This window comes from Echinops telfairi, unplaced genomic scaffold (assembly GCF_000313985.2).
Source record: "Echinops telfairi isolate 266 unplaced genomic scaffold, ASM31398v2 ScPeMD7_7420;HRSCAF=8458, whole genome shotgun sequence".
NCBI classification, from domain to species: domain Eukaryota; kingdom Metazoa; phylum Chordata; class Mammalia; order Afrosoricida; family Tenrecidae; genus Echinops; species Echinops telfairi.
In genome coordinates, this window is record NW_022111320.1 from 22,191,296 (window position 1) to 22,214,067 (window position 22,772).

At 42.8% G+C, this 22,772-nt stretch overlaps 1 protein-coding gene across 12 annotated transcripts in view; it reads right to left on the reverse strand.

Moving 5' to 3' along the window:
- ARPP21 (cAMP regulated phosphoprotein 21) overlaps nucleotides 1–22,772 on the reverse strand; it is a 172,230-nt gene that overhangs the window by 50,329 nt on the left and 99,129 nt on the right. For 11 of the 12 annotated variants that reach the window (XM_045297645.1, XM_045297648.1, XM_045297641.1 and 8 more), the window contains 5 exons: nucleotides 19,465–19,698; nucleotides 10,260–10,444; nucleotides 8,946–9,050; nucleotides 7,754–8,014; nucleotides 3,189–3,315 (listed from right to left, as the gene is read on the reverse strand). In XM_045297645.1, coding sequence (XP_045153580.1) covers nucleotides 3,189–3,315; nucleotides 7,754–8,014; nucleotides 8,946–9,050; nucleotides 10,260–10,444; nucleotides 19,465–19,698 — 912 coding nt within the window. The remainder of the gene's footprint in view (nucleotides 1–3,188; nucleotides 3,316–7,753; nucleotides 8,015–8,945; nucleotides 9,051–10,259; nucleotides 10,445–19,464; nucleotides 19,699–22,772) is intronic. The other variant, XM_004704064.3, reaches the window with a different exon arrangement.

The window sequence follows — 22,772 nt, forward strand, 5'->3', positions numbered from 1 at the left end:
TTGCCTATGTGTTGGACTCCCAACCTTTATATTTGGGGATGGAAAATTGTTTGAGAATAGGGTTTTCCTTATCACACAAATGAGACCATATTGGTGTAGGTTCTCAACCTGTGGGTCACGACCCCATTGGGGGGTCGAAAGACCCTTTCACAGGGTTGCCCAATTCAGTAGCAAAATGACAGTGATGAAGTAGTAACAAAAATAATCTTATGGTTAGGGGTCCCCACCACATGAGGAACTGTATGAAAGGGTCGCGGCATGAGGAAGGTTGGAAACCACTGGTGTGGGGTTAAGTCCTCCACCAAACCTTTTTTTCATGATAAAATGAGCCCTTAAGGCACCATGGGAGCAGAGGTGAGGAAACAGAAGGAATCAACAATGTTCAGACCATGAGTCGGGAATAACTTGAAAAAACGACATTTCTGTTCATTAAAGCCACCCACCTATGGCATTCCTATTAGAGCATTTCTAGAAACTCAGACAGGGGCCATGCCAATAGTGGGGTGACATGTTGACTTAAAGGTAAAGAAGGTTTCATGTCGAACTTTTCCAAGTAATTGGGGGGAAAAATACCCACTATGAAGTAGTCCAGAAACATAGAGGTGCGTGCTTGAATAATCTGCCATGTCCCTGTGGCTCCAGTCTGCCATCAGAAGGCCTGCCAATGGTAGGAGCGGGTGTCTTCAGGGATTGCCACCGTCGGAGGTGAGGCGGCTACCTGGACTTCCTTGGCAGTGGCTACTGTGCTGGATTGTATAGCTGATGTGGTGCGCCCAGTAAGGACACATTCAAAGCGCTCAATCAGCATGTGTGTCTCAATGGTGTCCCTTTTAGGAGAAGAATCGGTTCCTTATCATTTCCCTATCCCTGCAGACTACATTATCGGTCACTCATTTTCTTGACATGGAAATATTTTTCTTTCTTCTATCTTGAACCATACTACTACTCTGAAATATGGTTTTCCTCATTAGAGTCCCACTATCTTCCCCTGGAGCTGGGATTTCCATGGTGCTGTGGGAGCTTAGACTATCTCAAAGCCACCAGCTTGTGACAGAGATGAATTTGGGGACAGGCAGGACTTTCTAAAATGGAGTCGTGGTGATGTGTGGTGTGTGGGGGGAGGTGTCTCTGTAGCTCTAAATATTCACACGTTACAAAACAATACAAAAATGTGTTACACATATTTTCCCTGGCATGGACACTCATCAGTGGAGAGAAGAAATAGCAAGGCAGGAAGCACGGTGGAGGTGAGGGTGGGGGTGGGAATCACAAACAAACAAACAAACAAACAAACAAACACAAATTCACTGTTATGGAGCCAGTTCTGTGTCATGGTAAACCTGTGGGCTTCCAATATAAGCAGACAGGCTTCATCTTTCTCCAGTGAAGTCACAGGTGGGTTCAAACTGTTGACCTTGTGGTTCCCAGCCCAAAGTAGAACCCACTACAAACCAGTACACCACAAGGGCTCCTCGGAAAGCCAAGGCCTGTAAATCTAACTCTGTTCCCCTTTAAATCACCCAACATATCAACTTTGCTCCTCACATATACCCAGAACTTAGAGCATGTTTGTAAAGACAATCCTGTATAGGGGCTACCCCCTAACGCAAGACTGAAATCTCTCAGTATCAAACAACACAGCACAATGACACCAAATTTACTAAAAACACAATGATAATAATTAGATATCTGCATCTTTGTTCTTCTAAAGACAACATCACCAAAAGGAAAACTTCACCAGAGCCTTTTGACCACTCTCTGGTAGAGTATAAGTAAATGATTTGATAAACAACCGAAGAAAACATGGCATTTCAAAAACCAAGCAGCACAGTATATATTAACACTGGTAGCAAAGGCAACCCCAAATGATGGAGACAACACCGTTTGCCAATCACTAGAGAGAATATTGCCAAATGCTTTTCTGAAAATACTTAGCAGTTTGAAATTTTTGTGTGCATGTACCCGGTTTTATTATAAAAGCATTAAGCCCAGCCAGCGGTATATATTGTGCCCCAACTAATACAATGCAGAACTAAAACATGGCAGGTTTGACTGCTGTACCTTCCTTTAATCTTCTCCCACAGACTTCAAATCAGCCATGAGATGAGCTAAAACCTGTAGCTCTCGATGACACAGAAATATGTAATTCTTCCCCCAGCTGACAAAATGCTCGCAATATCAGCATCGGCACTGTGAATGTGTGCTATTGATATGAATCTCTGAAAGGGGATCTGTCTGTTGTCATGACTTATAAGAAATGTGCATACCATGCATATATTACATGTGCTGACTCTCACATATTTGATGGATTTGTGTGCGGAGTCAGTGCAGAAATCAGATCATGGAGCGGGCTTGGATGAGTGGCAGCAGAGAGCACGTGTTCTTTTGCATGACCTACTTACAGAAGGCAGCTTCTCCCAGTCAGGTGATCTTCAGCATGACAATTAGCATCCACCCCCCACCCCCCTCCACCCCCCGCCGTTTGGTCAGCAGGAATGACACAACCCTGCCCCCAGCACAAGTCGCGCAGCCCTGCTGGATTCCTGCTGTCTTCTGGGCAATGGCATTCCACTAGGAGGGTGACACAGTAGGGAAAGAGACCGGTTCACTGTGAGACCTGCTACTCACTCTCGGACAGTGTATCGGCCCCCCTTCCCACTGCACAGAGGATGCCAGGCTCTGGGCAGGACGCTGTGGTGCTGGTCCTCCTCCGGAACATGAACCCGGACTCAAGGTCGGCTGCACTGGCATGGACTTCTTTCAAAGACAGCGGGTTTTAGGATGCCACAGATTTAACAGATCCGGACTTGCTACCCTTGGAACCAGGGAAAGACCTCACTTGGATGTAAAAAGTCACTTGTTGTTGTTGTTGTTTTCAATTTTAGGGGGTGGCGGGGAGCATGGATTAAAGGATATGGGACTGTGACTGTCCTATTAAAAATAAAGGAAGAAGATTTACAGAAATAATGGAAATGTATCAGAGTTGTGTTTAGAATGCACGCCTGGACACCATTGTCTTGTACCTTGTATTGTTCCACATACAAATCAAGTGCTTTGTTTTCTGCCTAGAATAAGAGAGATGAGGCGATTTAAAAGGCTAAGGTTGGATACTCGTTTGTTCAGTGAGGACAGCTACGAAAGCACCTGCACCAAGTTAGAAGAGCAAACAGGAAAGAGATCCCAAGTACCTGCTTGCTGTGCTGTCTGTGGCATCTGCTGGTTCCGCTGAGCACTGTACTGAAGGGAGGCCATGGGCCGGTACTGCGGTGTGGTTGAGGTAGGGTACTGACCAGATGGGTAATAATACACGGACATCTGGGGAAGAAGAGAGCAACAGGGATTGAGAACTGTATGTAATGGAAATGTTTAAAAACACTATGAAGCGAAGATAGAGTAGGCCATCTTATATGCCTGTAAAAACCCTCCCCAAATCTACCCCCTCTGCACGGATGTACGGGTGTGCTACTCCTTCCGTGAAAAGGGGAAATCTATGCCCCAAGCCCTCAAAACTGAGCCGGCACTGCCATTTTATTTGCGCCATGCAAAGAGGGTGCAGCTTACTCTGCGGGAGGGAAACCCACCTTTAGATCAGTGGTTCTCATGTTGTGGTGACTCCCAACCATACAATCTTAAATTACTTTCGTTGCTACTTCATCACTGTAATTTTGCTACTGTTGTGAATTGGGCGAGCCCTGTGGAAGGGTCTTTCAACCCCCAATGGGGTGGCAACCCACAGGTTGAGAACTGCTGCTTTAGATAAACCCAGCCTTTAGATAAAGAAGTCCGTCCTCTCTTGCTGCGGAGAAATGCCCTGAAGAGAAGGCGAGAGTCAGCCCACAAAGTTCCAGGTGTGGGAATAAGCTCCAGTCTAACCAACTCAGAAAATACTATGCAGAACACACCCTGACCGAATCCTGATCAATCGCTTTACTATGCAGAACTCACTGACTGAATCCTGATCAATACAATGGTTGTTGTCTTTTTTCATTTTAGACCACTGCATTATGATTGTTTGAAATGCAGCAACAGCCACCTACAATCACCAGGGCTTGCTGGAGACAGTTTAAAATACTAGATCTGCACATATATTTTTAAATAAATAAGATGCCTCATTATTATAGATTGCATAGTGTATATCATTATTTTCCATTTTCAGGTCTGCTGTAATTATCTCAGGTGTTGTAAATCCTCACCTGTGTGATTGATGTTAAGGAGGAAGATTTTGAGGTCATTATTTTAATGAATCAGAAAATATTAAACAGGATTAGGTTGTATCTTGAGTCGATAGCTTTTAAGAAACAAAAGAGACCAAACAAGTGAGCAGAGATCAGAGAGATCTCAGAAGCACCAAGATAGAACTGGGAGCAAAGAGTGCCTTTTGAAACCAGCATCCCTGTGTTGAGAACCTCCTAGACTCAGGTGATGATTGTGGCCAAGACAGGTGCAGATCTCTGAGGGATGTGAAGCTCACAGATGTTGAAAGGAGATAAGGACCTTCCCTCAGAGCTGACAAACAGAGTTAGACAGAGTAAACAGAGTTAGCCTCCCCACAGAGTTAGAAGCCTGAAACGGAGGGAATAGATTTACGTTTGTTAAAGACTTTCTAAGACAGATACTCTCAACTGAGAAAGGAACCTGAACTGAGCTAAGAGGTATTTTTGAAGAATCAGGAAGATAAGACCCTGTGGGAGGAGGCTGGTGAGAAAGGGGGGGAACACCCCAAGGCATAAAACATGTGTGTTTGACTGACTATGGTAGAGAACTTGCGTGTTGCTATGATACTAAACAGATTTCAGAGGAGCTTCTAGACTAAGATGGACCAATCAGAAAGGCCTGGTGATCTATACCCCTTGACTCACAAGTATCCAATTCCCAACTGACCATGGGGATGGTGCCAGGAGAAGCAGTGTTTGGCCCATTAAACGTGAGGATGCCGAGGAGGGTGGAGGTGGGAAGGGAACTCGGTGGCACCTAATAAGAACAACACGAGTATTAAAATATGGAGAATAGAAATTGATGAGTGGATTAGAAAATAAAATAAATAAATAAAAAATGGAAAAAAATAGCATTTTTCCACTTGCCTTCTCTAAATCCCTGTTTGCTTTGTTCACGTGCTTCCTGCTTTAAGAAAGTATTCAGAACACATGCATAAAGAGCCAAGAAAGAAAAAAAAGAAAAAAGATTTTCCAAGCTTTTTTGTTATTGTTGTTGTTTTGTTTTCGTCAAAGCTTTTAAAACAGGGTCATTCTCTGCATACCTTTAATGCTTTTATGATATAGTCATGAGCTACATCTCAAGTGAGCTCTTTTAACAATTGTTCGATAAAGTTTTAAAATGGTTGCTACATTTAAAATCACTATATACATTATTTACTATATGTTTTCCTTTCGCTCACATGCATTTCACGGATGCCCAGAGAGATCATGAGCCATGAGTGCTTTTTTGTTGTTGTGTAGTCTTCCACCCCTTGCTGTTTGTAAAAGTATTTAAGAGGAGACAAAAGTAGGTCCGAAACAGACACAACAACCCCCAAATCAAACCCACTGCCCCCAAAAGGATTCCGATGCACTGCGACCCTGTGTTACAAAGTAGAACACTCAATGGAGTTTTCTTAGTTGCAACCCTTACAACTAAGGAGCAGATCATTGGAACGATTTTCCGTGGTACTACTGGGAAAGTCTGCCCCTCCAACTGTTAGCTTAGGAGACAAGCACAAACTATCTGTGAGGCCATAAAATATAACTTCACAGATGCCTAGACTGAGCATGATCCATGAACATCTGGTTTTGTTTTATGTTTTTCTTATTCCTTTCCTTGTTTTTCTATGTGTAAACGCACTGAAGGGGGGGGGTGAAAGTGATTCTGACGTGGGCACCCTCGGGGTTCTGAATTGCCTTTCTCTTGCAATGTACCAATATTGAAATCCCTTCCTCCTCAAAGGATTTTTCCTTTCTTTCTTCCATTTTTTTTTTTAAGACTTAAATGAAGGATTCTATCATCTCTTGTCCTTCACAACGGAAATGGGTAAAATACTTAGATGTTATTTAGCTAAATAATTAAAATTATTTCATCCTGATAATGACACTTGAAGTGCTTGAATTATTAACCAAATAATTAATGTATTAATAAAGCCCCTTCTCCTGTGATTTACATTATTTTTTAACATCTCCTAAATGTTCTACTAGCAACGAGATATTTTAGAGGAGATATTATAGAGAATATAATATTCTGAATTATTAATTAATCACTCAAACTAAAATGAACTACTGAGTGAGAATCATTGCCTGGTCTTGTGTGACAGGTAAAAAGAAACAATTTATTCAAGATGTTAAGACAGTGAAAGCCATGCCAGAAAAGTGATACTGCACTTTATGTAGCTTGTCTGATGCAATGCTTCATAATTAGGATGAGATTTACTTGGGATATATGTGGCTTGAAAATAGGCCAGAAAACACCTCTGTGCATTTTGCATCTTGACAGTAATCACTTCCAATATTCTGCAAGGGGTACCCAGGAGAGTACCAGCGATGTTTGGTGGTGAACAGTAACACATAATCAGTCTTTGAGAAGACAGTAAAAATCAGTGATCTGTGGTGTCTTACATGCTCAAGTCAATTAAATATGATTAATGGCTACCAGGGAGAGCACAAGTGAGCCCTGCTCTCCCCTAGGGAGAGGAAAGGACACTGGCTATCAGCTTACCTTCCTCCTTTATATTCATCGCAGCACTGGAGCACCAGATTAACTCCAGAAAATGCTTATGAATTGACAAAAAAGGAAAAGAGTGCTTTTTCACTAGCAGCAGCAAGAGAGGGTCAAAAGTCTCCGAGGTGCAGGCCCATCCTTTCCCCAAGGAAATTCCTAGCTGTCCCCTCAGTAGCACTTTGTATTTACAGGAAAGCTTCCCTGTGGTCTCTTTAGGAGCAGTTGAAAAAATTGGATATCCCCTTTTGAATCACAGAGAGTTGGGTCACCTTCATTACACTTACTCTCTGAGCTCCAAGACTTTGCCTATATGGATGAACAGAAGCACAGACCAGGCCCTGGCCATGAAAAACATCAAGAGGAGTCCGATGGGCATGGCAGATTGACCTGCAATGGTCTGCATGGAAGACAGACATCAACTCACCCAACCACTGCCCTAGAACTAATTCTGATCCATCAAACAGAAGAACCGAAACTCACTGCAATAGATTGGATTCTCATTCATAGCAACCCTGTTTAGACAAAGTAGACCTGCTGCTCTGTTGGGTTTCCGGGACTGTAGATCTTTGCTGGAGCAGCCAGCCTCATCATTTCCCCACCAAGTGGCTAGTGGGTTCAACTGCTCCCCTTGTGGTTAGCAGCCTAACATGTAACTCATTATGCTACCATTACTCTCTCACCACCATTGAGTCAATGATGACTCATAGCGATACCCTGTGGGTTTCAGAGACTGTGTATGGAAGCAGAAAGCCCAGTCTTTCCCCCAGGAGCTGCCCGTGGTGGTTTCTCCCTGCTGACCATGGGGATCCCAGCCAAACTCATAACCCTATGCTGCCAGGGCTCCTTAAGACCCTAACTGGGGTTGCTGAGGCTGTAAGTCTTTATGGGAGCAGATAGCCTCATCTTTCTCCTTCACAGTGGCTGGTGGGTTTGAAGCTAACTTTGAATTGAGCAGACCAAAGTGTACCCACAAGGGCTTCGGCATGGAGGTGAAAAGGCCCCACAAATCAGCTACATGTCGCAGGTGTGAGGGGAAAAGCACACATACCTGTGCAGGTGGAGGCTGTTGCACAAATCCCTGTGGTGGGGGAGGGGGCTGGAGGACTTGTTGGGGGATGGGTGTTCCAGAGCCTGAGAAGCCCCCTGGTGGGAGCTGCTGGCCAGTGGAGGCGATGACATAGCTTGGTTGTTGGGCTGGTTGTGGCATGAGGGATGATGGGTAGACAGGACCTGAGGGGGGCTCAGGGGTCTCTCCTGAGGACTGCCGACTCAGGTTCATCTGACTGAACTGTGTTGCCACATCTTCTCTCTGCAAATCACAGAGACATGGGAGGAGGTCAGCAAGGCATTAGTCATGTGGATGGACATCAGGTAGCCACAGGCCACATGCTTGCAGTAATGATAGAAGGAAGAAATACAATTTAGAAAATAAATAAATAAAGGAAATCAATTCTCTGACCAGTACTTTACAAGGGGAAAAAAACCCAAAAAAACAACAACCTAAATTAAAAAAAAACAGGTTTTAAACATCCTCAGGATCCTACATGGAAAGCAATTTGATCCAAATCTCCCACTTTCAATGGATACGAATGGATTGCTTTTTCCTTGGGAGCACAAGCTCCTCAGGTTGGTTCTGCAGAAGTGAACGTCTTTCCAGCAGCATCTGTCTGCACAGCGTGCCTTCTGAAGAGAGGCGGAAGCACCCATATTCCTTGCCATTTATGAATACTGCAGAGAAAGATGGAGCCAGACCTGGTGACACCGCCAGGCTGCGTGGTCTTTAATTCCCTGTATTACAGAGTCTTTGTTCACTGGTTTGGCCTGAAATTAGGGTCTTTACTGAGTCTTTAAGCCATTATGACAAAGGACTCAATACATTCGGGGGGAGGCGGGGAGCAAAAAGGGGCTCTGGAGTGGCAGGGGTACAGACTTCAGAATATTTTCCAAACCCTTCCACCTAGTTCATGATTCTAACTCAAAGAGCATTCATTTCCTGCTTAACCGGTCCACTCCTCGAGGGGCGCTCAACTGTGTGAGCATTAAACATAGGGCAAATGAGAGAAAGGAAATCACCATTTTGCAGAGATGGGCTGCAACGTTCATGGAGGAGACATTTATACACAACCCCATCACAGTCAGCACAGCATACCCACCCTGCGTCTGCCAGCCCTGTGCAAGAAAGTAGTACAACTAGAGCATATGTTCTCACAGGGACAAGTCATACACATGTAATACAGTACCACAGGGAAGTGCTGCGTTGGAGACACAGGCAGGAGATGCTGGGGAGGAAAAGAGACTGCTGGATATTGCACTGACTGAGAGGAAGCCTGCAGCCCCTGGACAGACTAGAGGAAAGAAAAAGCTGATCAGGTAACAAGAAAGCACTGTTGCATCTCACAGAAAGGCTGTGTTATTGGAAGCACGTCACTGTCCCTCAAAGGTTCTCTCAGTTTAGTGTGCTCCAGAGAGAGCCATCAGCCACCAAGTGAAATCACGGTCAGGGGAACCAGAGCCAGTCAGCCTGCAGGGAAGGCTCATTTCTGCACCGTGAACACACACTGGCCCCTGCTGCTAGACAAGACAATGGTGGTGGTTGAACAGCACATTGACTATAATTAATGTCATGGAATTGCACATGTAAGACATGTTGAAATGACAAAAATTTTGTTACATACCACCATTTAAAGAAAGAAAAGAAGTATAGTCATACTTTTGATGGCAGCAGTGGCAGATAGACTCTCTGGGTATAAAAATGTTTCTCAGGGACTAAGAATTAAAGAAAAACCAAAACAAAACCAAAACACACATTAGCAAGTGATTCATACTGGGCCACATTAGATCTCTGGATTTTCTCTTTTTATTCTATCCGTAACCCAGGAAACTCTGAGTGACGTCACAGGCTCAGCACTCAGCCCAAAAGTTAGTGGTTGGACCTTACTGAGCATCTCCATGGGAGGTGGCCTGGATGGTTTCCTCCTAGAAGGTTATAGCCTTGAACGCTCTATGGAGTAATTCTACTCTGAACATATGGGGTTGCCACAAGTGGGAACTCACTGGACACAAATAACAACACAAGAAAAGAGTATGGATCTACATTCCTCTACAAGGCATTTGAACAGCTGGGCAAGCCTTGGAGTTAACTGTTCTTCCCACCAATAAAGAGATCAATTCGGACCCAGAGGTATGAGCACTTGGACTGTGATGGGAATGGGTGGCGAAGAAGATACAAAAGACTGGATGCTATTTTGAGTTTAGCCTCAAGATAAAGGTTTCTTGATATATACAGCCAGCATTTATACTTAACTAACAAATGAGTCATACCCCTTTCAGTGCAAGTCATAGGATTGGATATAGATTTTTATCTGAACTTAAAGATTCAGATGAAATCTTGTCAACTGGCAAACAAAGGATGCTAAGCTGTCAGCTGTCACTGACAAGGCATGAGTGGATGCAGTGACACCTGTAGGAAGTGTACCCTCTCCCTGGTGCACCACTGCTCTGAAGCATGCAGTCTTCATCTTTGGGTATGTCCGCGCCCTGTTTTCCCTACTAACCTGAGTGACCAGTGGGCCCGCCATTTGTGGCTGTGACGTTTGGACCTGCTGATGCTGAGGCTGAGGAGAGGGCTGCTGCTGCGGGTGCTGAGGAGACGGCCCCACCATCGTGTTCCGCAGGGGCTGCTGGCTGGTGGGTGGGTTGTATATTGCAGGCGTTCCATCAGGATTCACAAACGGCTGGCCTGCAATAGGTTCAGAGGTTGGTCTGGTGAACTTCAATCTTCTCTTTGGCAGAGAGAACTACCCTGAGCGGTACTCTACAGTCACAGGACAAGACAGGAAATGTGGGAAACTGCCATCTGGACCCACATGAGGAATCTACTGCTCGTTACACTAGATGACAATGTAAGCCCAGCAATTTGAGAAGTAGTATGTGCATCCACCACCTTCAGGCAGACTTACCAAAGTTCAATGCATCCACTCACAGTGGCTCTCAATGGAAAAGGCCTGTGGAGAATCAATCTTCACAAAGCCACATGTTTCCTTGCCCTGCCCCTCATAGCCATCAGCTTGATAGCACACACCAAAAGATAACAGCTGCTTTCCATTTACATACTTTGTGTTCTGTTACAAGTTATTTAGCAAAGCAATTGGTTTGCTTCCACTATCTTGTCACCAATTCAGAATCATTGCTAGTTGCACAAATGTAGATATACTGAGAACATAACAAATCCATTTAATCTCTGCTCCAGATAGACATACTGAGGAGTAAAAAGGAATTTCAATTTCCAAGCTGATGAATAATAAATATCATATATTGTGGGAAACAGAAAGATTACTCCTGAGTCATCTCCCCCAAATATGTTGGACTTAGAACACAGCTTGCAGATAATGGTAAATAATTGTCAAGTTACTTCCCTGAAGGCAGTCAGCTGCCAGACGACTGTCTGGTCCCATCATGGTTAGGCCTGTTCCCTGCTGCTAAGGACATTGGGCTACTTCTTCCTAAAGGCTTGAGACCATTAGCTTGGTCTCTGTAGGTGGGGTTTACACCCTACTAATAATGGTTTCTATGGAGGTCCAGATAACAGGTCAAACTGGTTCAGTGACATCCAAAGTCAAGCTGCCATCCTAAATCTAGGATCTGCCCATCTTGTCACATGTATACCCCAATCCCTCCTCTTCCTATTGCGTGCATACCCCTAGATTGCCCCCCTCTCATTGCTGTATAACCTATAGTGCAACCCCTTCCTGTGATGTATGTCTTTATCTGTAATTAGTGGGCTTGCACTCCCCCAAAGGTATATAGGCCTGGGTTAGCAATAAAGAGCTCTCTCTCTGGGGCTCCCCTCCTGGCCTCTCATTGGTTCCCCCCTCCTCTCCTGTCCTAGCTCCCCTGGTCCCTTTCCCCTTGTCCTCCTCCCACCTCTCTCTCTCCACGTGGACCACCAAGTGAGATTGAGGTGAGCATTGCTACCATGAATTGTGTCTGACTCCCTTATTTCGATCTCTTATCAATCTCTCATGCTCTCTATGACTTTACTATAATCTTTATTTATTATCGCTATACAATTGGGCCTACCAGACCCATGATGATGTGTTAGGGGCTGGGTTACCCTGACAATAGATCCCTCTTATAAGAGAGAAACATTATTTTGTCTTTTTAAATACAGGTATGGTTTCACTGTTGCCACGACGACCGTTGATGACGGCATTGTGCTGTATATGAGCAGTAGGATAGATTCAGGGTGGAGCTACTCCTCATGGATACTGTTCATCTTTGGAGTACCATCATGACTCTGTGAGGAAGGGAGGAACCAGTTCCCCGTTATTCAGCAGGGAAAGCAACTTGACCAATGTCTGCACTTTGTTGTGTATAAGTAACAAAGTATTGCTACAAAAGCATAGAAGTTCTTGCTAAATAAAAAATATAAAAATATAAAACTATTGTTTTTCAACATAGCCTCTATGTAGGTCTATGTAATTCTGAAGCAGGTGTTGCTATTTTGCTAACACTTCCCCAAATAACTTTGTGCTCATTAATTTACACCATGTCAAAAGGCAATCTGGGCATCTTTGAGGGAATCAAATTATATTCTCTCTAAATGGTCCCTGAGTTTTGAGCACAAAAAAATGTTTGATCAGAGTTATCTGGTGGGAGGGGTCACATTTCCAAATCAAAGTCTCGTAGGGCAACCCTGGTTACCCTCAAAGAAGGAGCAGATGAAATGTCATGAAGGAAGAGAAGAAGTCAGTCGTGTAATTTTTCTGGCCCCACTTTGACCAGTGTGGTCTTCAATTTTCTTAAATCTTTATAATAAACTTCAAGTCTTATGTTCTTGATATAGATTTATAAAAATGCCTCCTTTGGAAGCCCAGCAAAACAGTCACCATAACCTGCTCTGTCTTGAAGTTTGCTGGCCTCTCATGTCCTTTCCAAAGGCTCTGCTTTGATTGGGCTTTTTTTCCAGGGAACCCTAATGAGACTAAGATACGTGTGTTACTGAGGCAACTGGTCTGCCATCATCTGCTGATCACAGAGACATGTCAAACATGTATGTCTTGGGGGACATGTATGAACTCTGCATGTAAGAACCTGAATGGTAAGCGAAATACTTTTTTGACAATCCCTCGCTATTTCAGATCTCAGTGAGAAGAATCAGAACGTGAAATGGGGCAGTGTGGGCAGACAGGTTGATGCTGTAGGGAAGTCATACAAAAGTCCCCCATGTAGAAAGCCATGTCGCTCGCTTTAGATTAGATAGGAAGTGTAATGGAATTGACCCAAGCCATGGTATTTTCAGTCATCTCTCATGCATGCAAAAGTTGGACAATGACTATGGGAGATGGGAGAAGAAACGATGCATTTGAATTGTGGTGCCGGTGAAGAATATTGAAGTACCATGGACTTCCAGAAAAAACAACAAATCTGTCTTGGGAGAAGTACAGGCAGAAGGTCCCTGTCATAGAAGATGGTGAGTCTTTGTCTCCTATAATTTGGACGCGTTCTCAGGCGAGATCAGTCTTCAGGGAAGCACATCATGCTTGGTAAAGGGGAAGTGGAAGTAAACAGGAGGAAGGCCCTCAACAAGTTGCATTGGCTCAGTGGCTGCAATAATGGGATCAAAGGTTACAACAGTTGTGAGGATGGTGAAGGACCGAGCGATGTTTACAAGAACAACAACAACATAACGCGGCAACCACGATACAATTCCTCATCATTACTGAGAACTCATAGGCCACGGTTATGTCTGTATATGCACTAAAAACCCTGAAATTCTACATACTCATGAACTCACAAAAACTAAGACAGTTCTGATAACCATTTCATGAGCAACCATAATGTGCTGAGACAAAAGCAACAAAAGCGCCAGAATTACACAATGCCTCATTTTAATGTTTTTCTTTTAAATGTTCGTCATATTCTAGATGCATCTTTTCCTGTCATTGTCATTTAACTTTAACCATGTTTTGTAGTTTTTGATTCTTTCTTTTGGCAAGTTTCTTATAGATTTAAATCCTGCAGCTCATGTTTTTTCTCTCTCTCATAAATGGCAATTTGTGGATGAATGAAAAGATGCTTAAATTTTCAAAATGCCATCACACAAAAATATACACACCCATTGGAAAGCAAAAATTAACTGGCTTTTCTATACTACTATTTACTTTTGATTGACCCCTGTGAGCAGTAAGAAGCTGTGAAGAATTGACCATAATTAGAAAGAAACACATAACTGCAAACGGTTCAGGCATCTGTTTTGATAAAGTTGATATTCTCTGCTTGAAATATGATTAATATTTGGTGGAACAAAGAATGCTCTGAAATAAGGGCATATGGAAATAAAGCCTGGAGAGATGGCAGGTTTTTCTGCAAAAAAAAGGGGGTATGAATGACTGATTTTTATGTGTTTCCAGGAGAGATGGAAAGAAAGAACTGGGAGAACTGAAAGAAGTATGATGGATGTCTGGGAGAGCAAACAACAATTTCCTAATAGAGCTAGGATAGGTGACCATTGGTTTCCAAGTCAGGGAAAGGCAGTCTTTCTATATTCTATGATTTCTTCCAATCGAGATGCAATTACAACTGAACACAAGCAATTAGTTTGAGTGACAGCTGCTGAAGACCTAAAGAGAAAGAAAGCATTGACTGGCCCCGGGTCTATTCAGCACGAAGAGGCATTTATGTCAGCAACTGCAGAAGCATGCCCAGCAGGTACTGGCATCCGTGTTGGCAGCAGTAAGGAAGGCGAGATGACAGAGGTTAAGACAGGGTGCCGTGAGCTCAGAGCCTGGGCAGAGGAAAAGATCAAGTGCTAAGCAGTTCTTCCTGAAAGCGTTCTTTAAAAAGTGAAGCAAGGAGTGCAAACGCGAGGTTTTCATTTCTTAGCCCTTGTTTTTGTCAGCGACGGTTGAATTGGCCCCCGACTGATGGTCACCCCATGCCCAAGAGAACAAAATGCTTTTGGTTGCAGGCCATTCTCAGGATCAGTTGTCAATGATACTGTTGTCATCCATTGGGGGCTCATTGGCTAATTTTTGGAAGTAAAAGAGTCTTTCTTCCTAGTATTCCTTAGTCTGAAAGCTCCACTGAGACCTGGTCAGCATTGTAGCAACATGCAAGCCCCCATTAACGAATGAGTGGTGGTTGGACATGAGATGCACTGGTCCAAAATTGAGCTCAGATCTCTCACACAAGTAAGAATTCTATCACTAAGCCACCAACATAACATCCCTTTCAGTCCCTTCCAGGGCTCAAAACCAAACTTCCTGCCATTGAGCTGATTCCAACTCATAATGACCCTCTAGGACTTGGGGAACCCTCCTGCAAAGTGGCTGGCTGTTTCCAAGCAGTTGACCTTGCGGATTGGGGTCCGAAGCATAATCACTATGCCACAAGGGCTCCTAATCCTTTGAAGGTGATATTCAGATGAAAAGAGAGCTGCTGGCTATGGGTAGAAATGACTTATGCCAGAGACTGCAAACAAAAATGTATAGCTAGTTCATATGATTTTCATCAGACACTTAACAAGATGAGAGCAGTTTAGAGAAATACTCTAAACTCTTTAAAATATAGGACTGCCATTTGGAAGTCTATCAGAAGGACTTGAAGGTGCAGTTCCCACAGGTGACATTCCCTTACATAACAGGATGACATTGAAGGGAAATGGGTGAAACAACATATACAGGGAGCAATGAATTCACGAGGGTGCCAGTGCTTGTTGGTATCTCCGGATAGGACCTGGCCGAGAGAAAACAGCTCAATCTAGAATAGCTTTCTATGCAGATAGTATTTGAAGGAGGATGGATGAAAGACATCTGGATAAAGGTCAAATCCAAGATTCTTTGCTTGCCTTTACTAGGATGAAGCCGTTATGTAAGGAAAACTTGGAATAAAAACCCTTTTGACAACTCATTGGCTTAGGTGTCTGAGAAGCAAGGGGTGTGGGGGAGGGGAGGCTATAGGGAATAAATACATCTAAAAATAAATAAATCAATCAGGGTAGGGTTGGGGAGTAAGGGGATCAAGGGAAGCTGGTATCAAGGAGTTCAAGAAGACAGAACATGTTTTGAAACTGATTGTGGTAGCAATTATACAATACTGCTTGATTTTTTGATATGATCGAACTATGGAATGGAATGATATTTGTAAGAGCTCCCAATAAAATGATTAATAATTTTAAAAAATGGAAAGATGGTAATGTGTTACAGACCAGTGGAGATTTGTGTTTGTATGTGGGGCTGGTTTCACTCTGCCAAATATTTAGTATTTAGCTTGGTTGTCAGAAGTTCAAATTCACCAGCCATGCTGTAGCAGAAAGATGTGGTAGTTTCATCCGTAAATTTTAACCTTGTAAATCTTGTGGGGGAAGATCTACTCCATCCTATGGGGTTGCTATGCATCAGAATCAACTCAACTGTAGTGGATTGAAGAGCCAAGACAATTGTGCTAGCGAAAGATGCCTCATTTTAATTTCATTTAGTAGATGCATGACTATCGGGCGCCTTAATGTTTTCAAATCATTGCTTGTCTTATTCTTGCTTGAAAGATATATTTTATTAATCTTAGTTTTTTTAATCATGAGCCATATTCTAAAATATATAGTATCAGGTGAAAGGACTGCTTTACTCTAATAAAAAAAGAATAATATGTAGTACATATTATTGCAATAATATGTAATCATTGAGTGTCTACATGGTGATTAAGACTTTGTTACACAATCCACTGAAACCCAAAAGACAAAGGAGCTTATTAATGTTCTAGGAACAGTGAAAGCAAACCAAGTGTAATTCACACAAGAAGCCCACGAGTCACATGCTCTTGATTCTTAGTACCAACGCATTTCTGCAGACAGGTATTTATGAAAGGGCGAGGGATGAGGATTCCAGGAGCTCATAACAATGCTAGAAATTAGAGATCGAGTTCAAATGAGACACATATCAGTCACCACCATACAGGTAATGCAGACATAGATAGATAGACAGACATATAAACATATAGATATAAGTACATATGTGTGTAATACCACAGATACATATATACACTTCATTTTGTTTCATTTAGTATATATGTGTGCATCTATATGTTTATATTATCTCTATAAGTATATTTTATAACATTATAAAATTCAATATGGGAGGACAAATATAGTAGTTCACTTTGCAGCCATTTATATGCAACCAATGTCTACAATATATTAAAACACTTTTCTTCTGGTCTAGAAATATTTTATTAACTAGTTTTTATCAGAACAGAGAGCTTTCCAACACCATTTTGGACCCTTTTTCTTATTTGGGATCCATCCTAGCAAGATATTTTGAGAACAGCTCTAAATGACTGGGTCCAGTGAATAAGAATTAGGACTTGGCACCAGGTACCATTCTCATTTCTTTTTCTATAAACAAGATTATTGATGATAATATACACACACAGGGACAACCTTGCTATCATTACAAACAACATTGCTGAATTTTACTTTAAATTTTTTAAAAAAACACAGTGATTTTGTTTAAAGCACACCATTGAAAACAAATGCTTAATATGTGCATTTGTCCGCAAGCTCTCCATCTCAATTAAAAGGGAAAGCTCTTAAGCCAAGGTCAGATCATGCTTTGTTCCGTGCTCAGAGTAATGAATGCGATCCTGATCTTTGATTTCCTTATGGTGTGTACAACCACCTCATCCCTCCCCAACTCCCACAAAAGAGAGAAAAGCAATACAATAGTCTCCTTAGAAGTATCTAATCTGAAGCTTTCAAATGGTTTTCAATAAAATAATTATGCCTTTTTCCCTCCAGCTTTCAGCCTTTTCAAAATGTCTCAATCAAGTACGCTGCCTTGAGAATGTGCCATATGTTTGCATGAAAACGTCGCAATTATTCAAGTACTTATTTTACTATTGTTATCATGTGTCCTTTCTGAATGCCCTCATCACTGGGCACACTATATGAGAGAACTTTTAAAGTTCAAGGAAAACTGGAATGAAAAGATGAAATCTCCCATGAACTTCTTGGCACTGGCCACCCTTCCACCCCTCCATGTGAGAAAATTGAGTCAGATCACTTGTATGAGGTTTTGCTCTGTTTGGAAATGTTCAGGCTTTGCTAATTGAAGGAGGGGTCTAGAACGATCCAAACCAAACCTTGGTTATATCCAGGCAATTCCATTCTTACCCAATCACTCATAACAAAGGTCTGGGGAGAAGGGATTAGTCAGCGTCAAGCCTCTGAAATCATATTTTCTTTTAAAAATCATGGTACTATTACGATACGGTGCTACCTAAAACAACTTGGCTGAATGATTTTCTGTTGTGTGGCAGGAGGTGTCCTGCACACAGTAGGATGTTTGCAATACCTCTGGCTTCCACCTGCCCTGGTATAGAAGTGGAGCAAAGGAAAGGAGGAAGACCTTCCACAGGATGGATCGTCATAGTGGCTGTATTGATGGGCTCGGACAAACAAACACAACGGTGAGAGTGGCACGGGGTGGGGCAGGGCTTCGTTCTGTTGAACCGAGGGTCACTGTGAGTTGGAACTGACTGAAGGACACCTGGCAAGAGCCACCACCACCACCACTCCCCTACGCTGTGATACTAAAAACTGTGTCCCGACATTGTGGAGCAGCCTGTGTGTGTACATCTATCTGTCTGGGTGCAAACTCTTCCTCAGCTGAGAAATGTTCACTATGAAATAGATGTTCTTCAGTATGCCGGATGATGTTAGAATCTCAGTGCTCTTCTTTTCTTGGGAGAGAATCCGTGTGGACGTTCACTAATCTAAAAACAAACAACTGATGGCCATAGATTAAGGACCTAAATGTCAACACCAGAGCCATGAAAATCATAAATAGGAAAATTGGTAGAAATATAAGAGCTCAGTTGCAGGGCATACATGGAATCCCAAATATAATAAAGAAAGCATACATAAAGGAAGAAGAAATGGATCCTTGAGACCTTTCTAATAAAGAAACAAAACATGCACATCAAAATACATTATCAAAAGGGTAAAATGAAAGTCCACAGATGGGTGGCACTACTCATCTTAACATGGCTAAATGATTAAACTACATGTTGTGTGAAACATTTGTCGATAAAATGATTTGAAAAGAGAACTAACTGCCATCTTTAAAAATATCGCAGAATGACCACTTTTCAAAGTTCTGTCCAAATCAATTTAAGCTCCAAATCCCTAAAACATAAAAATTTTATCACTGGCCCCTCTTTCTCATGCTAGTCCACTAAGAATTGAGCAAAAATGGAAAGTCACAGAGCAGCTTCTATAATCCCCTTATTGAATCCGACTCCTAGAATCCACTATGTATCTCAAGGGATAGCTTAAGTTCCTGAAATCTCTTTGATGCAAACACACTTCTGACGTAATGCAGTCTAATCAGAGATCTAGTCTGTGGGGGTAGGAAGACTTAATTAGCTCCTACCAGCCCCTTATAGTCATCTCTCTGACCTTGGCTCTTGGGAGTACATAATAACCACTATAGTCAGGAAAGAGAACAGTTAGGAAAATAGGTACTTCTGGGAAATATCTATGTGAATGAGTAAACTTATGGATATGGATAAGGCTATATAGAAAGATGAAATTCGAAACAGACCTAGAACTAGAGAGATCTACATATGTCTATAGACAAATAACTGCTCTCCCTAAACAAGCATGGCTCTCTCCTACTCAGAATTTCTCAGACATCCTGCTCGTGAATTAATTACTTCAAACAATTATGCCCTTGCCAAAACATAGGTAGTACACTCACTAACCTGTGTGTGGATTAAGAAGGATGCTTCCAGGCGGGATCCCTGTTGCAGCTTCCAGTGGAAGGAGAATATAACCGGTGCTGCTGGGAGCCACCTGCCCTCCCAGTCCATTCTCAGGATAGGGCACACAGCCCGCAGAACTGGCCACCACACCAGAGACCAGGGTTGCACTTTGGAGAGGTGGATGGGTGCGCGACAAAGATCCTGAGGAGCCTGTGCTGCTGGAAGACTCCGAACCTGGCAGAGACACAAGTCATCAAATCATTTAGCACATTGAGAGGAGGAGAGAAAGCGCAGCTCCTGATCTGCATGCAGAGTTTTATAAGCCTCATCTTTCAAGAATTTGAAATGCAGGCCACAGGACTAAATTAATGACTATCCCTCTTGTATGTAGACTCATATCTTATTGAAATTTCTGCTTTTTTGAGATGTATCACTCTTTTTTGGTTGGGGGGCAGTAAGAGGGGCTAGGAATGAGCACTTTCTCAACCTTCTCACCTGCCACTAGGGTAATACATTGGGAAATGGTACCCCACGTCTCTGAACTCCGTGCCTGAAAAGTCCCATCTTCCCAAATAATTAATGCCAGGGGATGTCTTACTGAGTTGGGACAATGGGAGCAAAGTGACTGAGATGGCAGTTAAAGAGACAGTAGCTTAAAGAGACGTCATATGCAGGTCATTTGCATGGGTCCAAAACATTCGTTCTCTAACACCCAGAAAGCGGACGTGTGAAGGCTCCTGGTTAATTTTTCATCTTTTCCTGTAAATGGCAATAGAAGTACTGAATCACCCCTATGGGAACATAGCTTTGCTGAGTGAACGAACTTCAAAATCAAGCCAGAAGCAGCACAGTTCAGGAGAATGTACAAAACAGTACAAGTCAAGGAGACATGGTCCAAGCCAGGATTCTAACTGTCTAACATTCTGGCCAAAGGCCACATTAGAGTGCTACAAACATGAAAGATGTAAGAAATCAAAGAGAGAACCCAGCACCTACCATAGGACAAACGTATGGTTCAAACCAAACCGAAATCCATTGTCTTTGAGTGATTCCAATACATAGCAACCCTACAAGACACAGTAGAATGGCACCAAAGGTTTCTAAGGCTTTAATCCATCAAACAAATCTGTCTTGAAAGGAATACAGGTAGAATGAGAGTGCCAATACCAGGAGGGTGGAGCGAGGGTGGGGTAGAGAGGGGGAACCAATTACAGGGATCTACATATAACCTCCTCCCTGGGGAACAGACAACAGAAAAGTGGGTGAAGGGAGACATCAGACAGTGTAGGACATGACAAAATAATAATTTATAAATTATCAAGGGTTCACGAGGGAGCGGGGAGTGGGAAGGGAAGAGGAAAAATGAGGAGCTGATGCCAGGGGCTTACATGGAGGGTAAATGTTTTGAGAATGGTGAGGGTAATGAATGTACAAATGTGCTTTGCACAATTGATGTGTGTATGGATTGTGATAAGAGCTGTATGAGCCCCAGTAAAATGATTTAACAAACGAAGAAGAAGCGAGGGTGATGAGATAACAGCTCATGGACTAAGGACATGTTATCAAGAGGGCCCAGGCCCCGCAGAAAGACATCACCCTTGGTAAAGCAAAAGATTACCCAAAAAAGAGGATTATAAAAAATGAGCTGGCTGCAACAAGGGCCCAAACATAACAGCAGTTGTCTGGATGGCCAAGGCCTGGGTGGTGTTTCAACAGGCTGTGCATGCAAGGGTCAGTCTGTTGAAGCTGAGCCAACAGCACCTACCAAGGACAAGCTTTACGAAAGCAGACTTCCACAACTTTCTCCTGGGTTCAAACAAGCGACCATTGGTTAGCAGCCCAATAATGTAACTACTGTACTAAATATATGGTAGGTATTATCATCATTATTAACATAATACATTTATATCCTTGAGATACTGTACTGTATTTTGCATAGATGCAGAACTATTATTAATATAGCTAATAGGTGGGCCTGGTAGAGGGGGGCTCTTGGTAACAATGAACCATTCTTCAGATGATGCAGAAGAGTGAAATCATGGGGATGGGAGTGGGTTGTGCACCTCACAAATATACACACCGCTGAAAGAGTGTGCAGGTCCCTGAAAGGATGCATTTAGCCTTAAGCAGTTCCCATCTCTCTCTACTTTGGACACTGAGAATCACCCTGCCTCGCTCCATTATCACAGTACTGACAACCCTTCACTCCAGCCAAAGCCAAGCAGCCCCAGGACCCTAACTATGGTGGCTTAGTGAATTGCTCATTAATCTGGACATCTGAGCAAAAGCAAAGCAGCCAAAGTGTCTATATTCATAAGTTCAACTAATAGTGGATTTGGATGGTATCATACCTATGTCGTAAGAATAGGAGATTTGTTAAATTCTTAGCATACAACTATTAATTTATGTCATAAAAGTACATTTTCTTGTATCACTCAAGGTCACAATATGTAAACATCCATTAACAGGTTCTTCAAGATTCAAAAATGCACTCTATAAAATACACTTTAGGCCTTTTTAACAGTGAGATATCAAATACAGCATGCAGCTCCAGACAGGAGGATGTGATAATTTGAAGAACGAGAACAGTGATAGTACCTGCATGAACACCTTTATAGTTACGTACTATAACTATCTTACAGAGAGGCAAGCTGAAGAATAGGGGGTCAGATCATTTCAATTGGCTCCTAGAGCTAGGTAATGGCACAGCTTGGGTTTGATGAAGCTAGCCTAAGCCTTAGCCACCACCTCTCATGGCCTCCCGAAAAGCATCTTTATATATCTTTACATGTCAGGGGCTGCCACAGGGTTCTCAGCTGGCACCTCCTCCTCTTTTCCCATGACTTGATTATTGGTGATGAGAAAGTCCTGGGGTGCTCCATAGAAAAGGTTCAGAATGCTCATGGGGTCTGAGGAATTATTAGGGAGGACAATCAAGGCTGTAAGAGAAGGCTGAAGATGGCCTTCCTGCTAAGAAGAGTTTTTAATCCATGTTGCTGACCTACTCTCAGGTCACAGTGCTAATACACCCTATCATATATGTTTGGGATTTGGTGCTGCACTCCATGTTGGACTGTAGTGCAGAATGAGCAATGACGATAATGACCGTAATGAGTCAATGGAACCTCTTGTCTCTTGGCATTTAGGCAACCTACCAACTACCATCAAATCAATGTTGACTCATAACAGTGCTATAGGACAGTATATAACTGCTCCCCAGGGTTTCTGAGGCTGTAAATCTTTACAGAAGGAGAAAATCTCATCTTTCTTCCATAGAGCAGTTGATAAAGTGGAACTGTTTCTCTGTG